The sequence below is a fragment of the Eutrigla gurnardus genome (genome assembly GCF_963514095.1).
Source record: "Eutrigla gurnardus genome assembly, chromosome: 1".
Lineage (NCBI taxonomy): Eukaryota > Metazoa > Chordata > Actinopteri > Perciformes > Triglidae > Eutrigla > Eutrigla gurnardus.
The window spans coordinates 27,575,357-27,584,749 of NC_139915.1; the positions used below are offsets into that span (position 1 = coordinate 27,575,357).

Consider the following 9,393-nt stretch of genomic DNA (forward strand, 5'->3'; position numbering starts at 1 on the left):
AGTAAAAAACAAACCTTAACTGTCAGTCATGGTTTTACTTTTTGTAACTACTATAGATTCAAAATGTCATAATCGTCCATTGAAATGTATTTGTGTCTGTTTTGACACCAGGATAAAAACAAAACACACATGAATTAATGTTAATTTTGAAGAAAAATCTGATTTGTTACTGTTTCTCTGGATGAAATTCGTCTTTCAGTTTTGTTGTGCGGTTGATAAAGTGATGGAAAAATGTATGAACATGAACATTTGCGTGTTTGTCAGATCACAGAGCTGCTGACAGATGTTGAGCGATTGAAGCAGGCGCTGAACGGTCTGTCCCAGCTGGCATACGCAAGCAACGCGCCCAATAAGAGACAGGCGCAGCACATCGACACACTCCACGCTCAGATCAAGGGTCTACAGCAACAGCTGGCTGTGAGTGGACACACTCTGTTGTACAAGTGAACATATCCATGTTACGCTTTTCATTTTCTGAACTGTCCTTTTTTTTTTTAGGAGACTGAAAAATGAAAAAGTCTGTGTTGTATGGTAGACTTAATGTCCCTCTCTTGTGCTCCATTAGGATGCTGAGAGGCAGCACAGGGAGGTCGTTTCCATTTATCGAACTCACCTTCTCAGTGCAGCGCAGGTAAGTTCTCCACTTCAATTCCATAAATGGTGTTTTAGTTCAAATGATTTAGGTTCTCTTGTGCAGACAGTTGTTTGATGAGCTTTATAGGAGGATGTTGAACTCACAGAGATTCACTCATTAGAGTGCAGAGTTCATTAAAGAATCATTTAACTGATCAATGTAACTGGTTTTGCAGAAGAGATGAATGATTTTAATTAAAACACTTAATTGCATAAAGGCAGACCCATGCTGTGAGCATTTGGCCGATTCCCAGCCACACTTTTCTGATTTAACTAAACCTCCGTTCACAGATGTTATTGGCTAGTCATAACTTCCCTCTGTCCATATGGCAGCAGAAAGTAACTGAGGGAAATCGGGAGCCGTCACAACAGCTGCAGCGTGGCTCTAGTTAGCTTGCAGTCAATATTATTAAAAGGCGTATTGGATCACTGAAGGCTTGTGTGGCACACTGGCAGCGCACATTTAAACACCATCACTGCAAACTTTGACTGATTTGTAGGAAACACGGGAAAGAAGTTTTGTTGAATCGTGGTTGCCAAATCAAATTTGTAAATCCAAAAGCGAAGAGGAACTTCGTATATTTACTCTTCAGTAAAATAAATGTGTAAAGTGTAATTGAGGCAGCCATTGCAGATGGATTAGGAACATGTAACGGTAGGTCTGACGGTTGTAAATCCTGAGGGAACCGGACGCAAATTCATTCATCAAAACAGGAACAAAATATGAACCCAGATGAAATCTTAAAATAGGAAGTGCAGTGCAGAATTATCTGTTGTGTGAGTTGCTGAGGACCGAGCTTACAGTGAGAAAGATGGTCCACGTGAGTTAACTGGAGCTAATTCCTGACTGTGTTTCTCTCATAGGGCCACATGGATGAGGACGTCCAGGCCGCCTTACTACAGATCATCCGTATGAGACAGGAGTTTGTGTGTTAGAGCTTCCTCCGACGAAACAAAATGCTACCTGCTGACTCAAATTCACCATTCTCACATCTCCCAGTGCTGAGTTCTCCTGCTGTGGCCCCTGTGGGTGCCGTGTGTGTGTGTGTGTGCGTGCGTGCGTTTGTGTGTGCGTGCGTGCGTTTGTGTGTGTGTGTGTGTGCGTGTTGTTGTCATTTGGCAAAACATTTCAGGCTATTTTTCATAGTCGGGCTGCTCTTTGGTTCCCAAATATCAATGTTGTGGGTTAAAGTCATTAACTGTAGATTTTAGATACAAGTATGTTATTTCAACTTCAGCAGAAAGTCAACAAATGACTGCCTGTTTTATGACCTGTACAATAGGGGTGTCACCATTCTCCGAATCCACGAAAAGATCAGGCGATATAACTGCCACATTTTTGGAATAAACCACACTAAGGTCATATGGTCAAATTGAAATAATACATTTCAAATGTAACAGCAATGACTCATTTCAACCGTCATCAGGGGAACTTTCAACACACAAAACAAAAAGAAGAGCCACTAGATGTCAGACGGGTAATTTACTAACACAGCTTGAGTTTCCTCAACGGCAAAAAAGCCACCAGATCCCGGCGATTATGTCCTGCCACATTTGGCATTTTGCTCGCCTGCAGGGTAGTTTCCAAACTGCAGTTTTTCTGTCAACAACACGCTCGTTGTTTGCATAACTCACAGTGAACGCAACACGTTGCCACACCGGCGGCTTCAGGGAACCAGGAGGATTTAGCAGTTCTGCTGTTTCTCCAAATCAGTCAGTGGCCGACGTGTCTTGAAAAGCGCAGCTGCAGGCTACCAGTATGTTATCTTTGAAGTGTTGTTGTTGTTGATTTCTTTGGAAAAGCACAAGTAGGTGGGGGAGGAGGCGAAACAGCACTAAGAGATCCTGCTTTTGATTACAAAGGTCGGAGTCAAAAGCACATGGTAATTGTGACACCCCTACTGTGAAATCATTTTTGACTTAATGGTCCACATACATACGGTAATACATGCAGGAGCATTTTTCACTTCATCTCGCAGTTTGACATGTGGAAATGAGATTCCATACATCAAATCTGTTGTTCATGATGATGCAAATCTGTGCATCGTTATGCAGCTTTAGCTCATTATATTCAGTGACATGGGGAGTCATTTGAAACATGGGGCCTTTTCATAATTCATACTCACTCTTGAAATGCTCAGCTGAAATGTAAAAATGGACACTTTTCACATTCCCACCTGACAGTCGGCTCTCATACAGTGTGTTTTCGTGTTTATGTTTCGGTAGAATATGTTCACATTCTTTCAAGTGGACCTTAAAGGCAGAATGCAGGATTATCCTGAAAAATTATGCATACACTCGTGCAAAATAATACCTCTCAGTCGTCACTTATGAGCCACCAGAAGTGCGTGACGGTGTCTGTATCCGCAGGGATCTGGCCCTCTGCCTGTGTTTTCTTGTTTTGTTGTGTTCGGGAGGGACGTTTCTGGGCATCAACCTCTACAAATCTGTAGCGACCGGGTGCCGAATCATGAGCACGAATCCAAGAGGAAGCTATGAAAATGGAAAAAAACAAAACAAATCAAAGCGGGGCGAAACGCCAAGCAGACAAAGCTTGTTCCAAAACAAGTGAATGAGCTTTCATCTGCTGAGCACCATACCCCTCAAAGTGCCTATAACGAATATGTAAGTCTGAACACTGAAATAGGTTTTGCTTGCTATAATTATTTTTAATGGACACTAAAATATCCTTTAAAACAACACTGAACCAATCCTTAAAGGAGCAGTGTGCTGGATGTTGAGGCATTTATGGTCAGAATGGTTAATGAATTGTTTTCATTCGTGTATAATCACCTGAAACTATGAATTGTTGGGTTTATGTTCAAATGAACCGTATATCTATAGAGTGATCGGGTCCTCTACATTTTGCACCGCCATGTTTCTACAGTGGCCCAGAACAGACAAACCTAACACTGACTCTGGAGTTACCTGAAGGCTACCAGTTGGCTGCAATCTGCAGCCTCACCACTAGATGCCACTAGATCCTACACGCTGCTCCTTAAAACAATACTTGCGTGCCCTTACAGTATGCATATTGAAGGAGTTCTTGGTCGCTGTAACTTGACTGAAACCTAACTCTTTCTATTCTATACATCTCTTACATTAGAATGGAAGAGAAGGTGGCTCAAAGCTCAAACACAGCTAAGTATGAGCAAGTATGAAATCCCTTCTTAGTGTTTCTTTGCTGAGCTGTAGGGACGTCACAAAAGAAAAAAACACTTAAGACTTTCTTACAGCACTAAAACAGTCTCTTACAATAGAGCATTATTCCCTTCATCCCTTCATGTCTAATACGGACAAAAGAAACGCGGGGGCCTTGACTCCCTTAACGCACATGTGGGCGGTGTCGGACTTGAAAGAATGTGAATCTATCCTTTAACTTGGTTCGTGTCGGCTCCTTTCTTGAGACATTTGAGTCTCTCTCTGCTTATTTTGTGGCACAGTTATTTCCTGGAGGCTCAAACTAGCACACATGTTTACAGAATCATCCAAAGACCCGAGGAGGGTAAAAGTCATCCAAATCTCAAACTACTCTGCATTTTTTTTGCTACATGGTAGATAGTAATGCAATGACAGATTTGGGAGATCTGGTTACATGAGTCTGGACATGGTTTGTGCTGGATTTGAGTCATGGGGAGGGAGTGGAGAGCTCTTGCTGTGTCCTACAGTTTGCAGTGGCACGTTGTCCTTTTGTTGAAACCAGAGTGTCCTCTAGTGGAGAGACTTGGCAGGCCAAGTTCATAGACGTTGTAATAATCAGTGTGGCCCAGGGGTAGGCAGTTGTTGTTTTTGGAAGCTGTAATATCTGAACATGTATTAAATCTCACCAAAAGCTGACAGAATAGGAAATGTAACACCATATTATATGCTTTGCCTGACTGCATTCAAACCAAACCCCTCGTTCAAAGGCAGTAAACGTCCCAGCTTAATATCGTTTTAATCTAAAACCAGATTTCTGCAGCGGCGAGTTCTCCTCGAGCAGACGCTGCGTACCCCTGAGCCAGCTCTTCGTGAATCTTGATGGTGTCGTGTAGTGGTGTTTTGATTGTTGAGCGAGTCTCTTATGCCTTTACACTGATATATTTTTCATAGCTTTGTACTACTTTAATTACTGTACTACCGTGTGACAATTCTGATATTCAGCAGGTCTGGAAGTAGAACGTTCAGGGTAACATTTACTGCAGGACGCCTTGTGAGACGTTTAGAACATCATCCCTTTATTTATGTGTGATAGACAAACCCATCCAGTTGATTGAAGCACTCCTGTCTTTAACTTTCAGCTAACCACTTTACCAAGTAAAAATCTCTCGCTCTCTGTTTTTATATTTTGGCCAAAAAATAGTTTCTAAACTATTTTGTTAATGCAGATGTTAGGAATTAACACGTTTCCTTCTACCATTAACATAGACGATACATTGAATCCAGTTGCATCTCTACATAACTATATTGTATCTGTTAAAATTGGTTGTCTTTGACAATAATCTTTGTGTTTGTGAATCAATAATACAAAAATCAATAAAAGTGCCTAACATAGAAAACTACATCTTTGTCCAGTGTATTATGTCATTTCTTCTGCAAGTTTTAGTTCAGAGTTGAAAACCTCAACGACTACTGGTGGATGAATTACCATGACATTCTGCCATTCATGGTCCCCAGAGGATGAATCCTCTTGACTTTTCATGCAGCACTTCTAGCAGGTCAATGTTGTTACTTATGCTGTTAAATATAGCGACATCTGCTCAATGGAGCGTCACAAAAATGTTGTCCAGACATTCATTGTCCCCAGATGATGTATTTTAATGCATTTGGCGATCCACTGACTTTTTGCGTGCGTGTCATATTTTCAATTATGACCAAATAATAGCATGGTGAACCGCTGTGCCCGAGTACGGCCTCACAGCTGCTAGCATAGCAAATATCATAAAACTTTATTCATCCCAAGGGAAATTATGAAAGAGTGCAAATATAAAATATTAGTAATGTAAATGCAAATCCAAAATTTAAAAATAATTGTGTGCATATTGCATGTCATTACGTCCTGTAAGAGATGGAGCATGGATGTAGTTTTGTTATATTAAAGGCCTTGAAAACGTCTTGTTATGAGGTCTGGTCTCCTACAAGTGAGAACATTTGTGTTTTAATGGGTAATTTGTCTTTTTCTCCTTTCCTTTCTTTAACTTGGGGTTTCTGTTTTGCAGCTGGAGGCTCCATTAGCAAACTACCATAACACAAACTTCCCTGCATCAATGGGATCAATACCACCAATCAATATTTAAACCAAAGTGTGTTTGAATCGTTGTGGGTTTGTTTTCATACGTCGCCCGATGATTATCAATCAAGTCGGATCAAACGACGGCCGCACAGACCGATGAAGCAAATTAGCCGAGCTTGTTTTCCTGGACTTTGATGTCGATTGTTGCTGGTTTAGTCACGATTGTTTAATGTTACAGAGGCATTCCAAGTGTTGGGGCAGCGTACAGTAAATGTGTGCTTTTAGCTCCACACTCTCCCACTTCCCTTGTGGAAACAGCTCCGTTCATGTGGTTTCACTTTAAGCACAATCAACCCAGGAATGAGAGCGAGTAGCTCTTTGGCACACAGCACTCACTTTTATCTTTGAGCCTGTGCCCCCATTGATTTGTCTGTTGGTCTTCTTCTTCTTCCCCCCCCCCCTCTTCACAAGATTTATTTTTCATTAAAGCTCTTTTCAACGGGATGCGGAGTACGGAGGTCAAGGCTATTTCAGTTATCTCATTTCAGATAAATTCAAGGCATGCACAGTCACTGATCGCCGGGGAATTTTTCATTTCAAAACAAACGGTGTGGTTGAATTTGCTTGAAAAGGAGAGGATTACTAATACCACCCCCCCTAAAGAAATCATTAATACAAGCTCGGAGCAGAACTTTATGAGTAAGGTAATCCGTCCAATATCCCATCCTCTGTTCACACAAACACAACATGCACACACCCACTAATTGATACAAGGCTTGTCCTGGGTTTCATTTCTTTGAGAAAAAGCCCGCTGGTTTCAAGTGGCAGCCCTCCCCTCTTCTCCGCTCCTCCTCCTCCTCCGTTCGTTTTATGATTCTCTTTTTTGCGGTCTGCACTGAATAAGCTGTTCTCAGCAATTATGGCAAATACAATTCAATCTGTTGGTAGATCTCTCTTTAATCTCATTTCCAGGCTCCTAATCAGTCCCATACATCCACTTGCGGCCATTTGGTTTACCATTGTAACCCCTTTCTCGGCCGCAAAGAATCCCATCTTTTATAAAAATTCGTCATCCCGAGAAGGATCAGAGACGTTATTTATGTTGGAATAAGCCCCGGCCGTCCACCGCATGCCTCATGAGTGGTAAACTGGCTGAGGAAGCAGGCGGGTGGTTATATACACATCAGATACACGCCCACATCTTTGCTTCCAGTCCTCCGAGCTGTCACGAACGTTTGTTATCTCACCCAGCAGCCTGCCACCTCAGCGGCGCTCCTTCCCTGGAGGAGTTGCTTTCGCATTGTTTTCCTTCCAGAAACTGAGAGGCCTCCCTTTTTGGTGTTTTACAGGAATGGTGTCAACTTCTTTTTGTTTTGACTACCTGACACAAGCTTTACTCAACTTCTTTTATCCTCACCTGCATGGTTGCTTTTTCATCGTTTCCCTCCCGCAGGGCCGAAGGAACCCACTTGGGGGCCCCCTTTAACAATGTCGGGCTCATCAGAACCAGAGATAACGTCCTTTTAATTCCACATTCTATTTTCTCTGCAAAACCAGGGGGCCTACATTACCCACAGTGCAACTGCCAACATTTGTCTGGGGTTTGTAATGTTGTGGTTGTTCAGCTAATGTAACCTTCAGTAAACCACCAGCAGAGATGACGTCTGCATGGGAAACTTCTTTTTTAACTTCCCACCTCCATGTTTTTTCTGCATCTCCTCAGCCTGAACCAACGCTGCCTCAACTATCATCTCTTGAAACGTTCTATTCTATTCTATTCTATTGTTCTCCTGTAAGTACAGCACACACAGCAGACAGCGCTCTTATACTGGATTACCATCTGACTCAGAGTTTCTGTACGTCAGTGAATGTGTAGTCATTTCACAACTTAATTTTTTTTAAATGCACAATATAAATATTCAGTGGTGCAAATTCCCCTAAAATGTGCGAACTCCAAGAAAAGGTCATATTCAGCTCTGCAGTTGTGTCATCTATTTTCTTTTCCTCCTTCTCCCCGCCGCTTCCTTCCTTCCTGCTGTTTTACCTTTTTTTCGTCTGTCATCCTTCCTTCCTTCCTGGTTAATTCCACAGGTCAGGTCAGCCAAGAGGTCTGTGCCATATTTGTCTCCCTGGTGTAATTGCTAACTATTTCTCCGTCACTAATAGGCCATTACTCAGGCAGTGCCGGCCGGGCAGCGAACACGAGGCCAGGGGCCCCTCTTTTTTTCATTAGTCCCCTGAGGAATCGGGACTACTCTTGGCTCCGGGCCGAGACAGGCGAGGCCCCTTTAATGTTTTTGCAGAGCTCCAAAGCACTTTGTTGCCTCAATAAAGTTCATTTATGGGATAATAAGGCTCTGGAGGACACATGGTGCTGATTTGAGTTGAATGGTTTCAGCATGGCTCACATTCCCAAAAGCGAGCTCCGTCTCCTCCACCTCTCTCTTTTATTTCATCTTGTTTCTTTTTCTTTCTCCACTTCTCACCTTTTGTCTCGCTCCTCACCTCACATCCCCCCCCCTCCCCTCCCTCCCTGCAGTCTTCATCCGCCGTCATCTATTATTCCTCTTTCTAGCATTTTGGCAGTGTAACCGTCTGATCCTGGGTTGACCTGGGATTTGCACACCTGGGAATGAGTAGCAGCGAGGGGGCAGGGGGGCCCTCTCATTTCCCAGGATTTATTCCAGAGCTCGGAGTGGGGAAGGTAGTGGTGGGGGGGGGGGGGATGAGGGGAGAGGGGGGCGATCAGAGGAATGAAAAAACCCTCAAGCCTCAAACCCTGGCAGGAAGATCAAGCTTTTACATGCCAAGCCTACACCAGAGCCGAGTGGCCCCGGACATTGGCGGTATCAAAGGTGTGGAGGAGCATGTATATGGGATACATGCGTTAAACAGACTCCTTTGCTCCGAAGGGGAAGCTTCGAAACACAAGCGCAGACGGATTAAAAACAGGCCTCCGCTTCGTATATATCCCTTTGGTTATTGCACATGAGGCTTACGTGAGTGTTGGCCATCTTTCCCCTGAAACCCAGTAAGGACATCGTACACCACTGTATGCTAAATGGTTTCATCTGAGTTCAATGTTTTCCTTTTTCCCCTCATTAGTAGTTGGTTAACCACTAATGCTTGGTGTATCTGCTCAGCTTTTCTTCCTCCCTTCATTGACTTAGCGAGAAACAGATGGGGAGCCCAAAAAACCGCCACATCTCCCTCTCCCACCCGACTGTCATCCTTCCCACCACTTCTTTCACAATAATCTCTCCCTCTCAAACGGAAAATCGCCTGGTTTTTGCATGTCTGCTCGTGGCGCAACACATGAGATGGTGTATGTGGTTTAATCGCGTAAAGGCTTTTCTTCAGGGGGAGGGGGGGTTGCTTGGAAACATGGCCGAGGCCTACCTCCCGGTCGCTTCAATCATCTTAAAGACGTGGAGGTTTTGGGCCGGAGGGTGTTAGCTTGAGCTTGTTAGTGCGGTCGGAAAAGGCTGTGTTTGATTCTGCAATGAGGACTGGATGAAAAGCTGCGAGTCTGGAGGACTGACATTGAT

General features: G+C 43.4%; 1 protein-coding gene across 2 annotated transcripts in view; it reads left to right on the top strand.

Moving 5' to 3' along the window:
- The window catches only part of uacab (uveal autoantigen with coiled-coil domains and ankyrin repeats b), a 41,874-nt gene extending 36,700 nt beyond the window's left edge, over window positions 1–5,174 (top strand). For both annotated transcript variants that reach the window (XM_084016820.1, XM_084016821.1), the window contains exons 17-19: window positions 265–417; window positions 566–631; window positions 1,498–5,174. In XM_084016820.1, the coding sequence (XP_083872946.1) occupies window positions 265–417; window positions 566–631; window positions 1,498–1,569 (291 nt within the window). In that variant the 3' untranslated portion in view covers window positions 1,570–5,174. The remainder of the gene's footprint in view (window positions 1–264; window positions 418–565; window positions 632–1,497) is intronic.
- The last annotated feature ends 4,219 nt before the right edge of the window (window positions 5,175–9,393 follow it).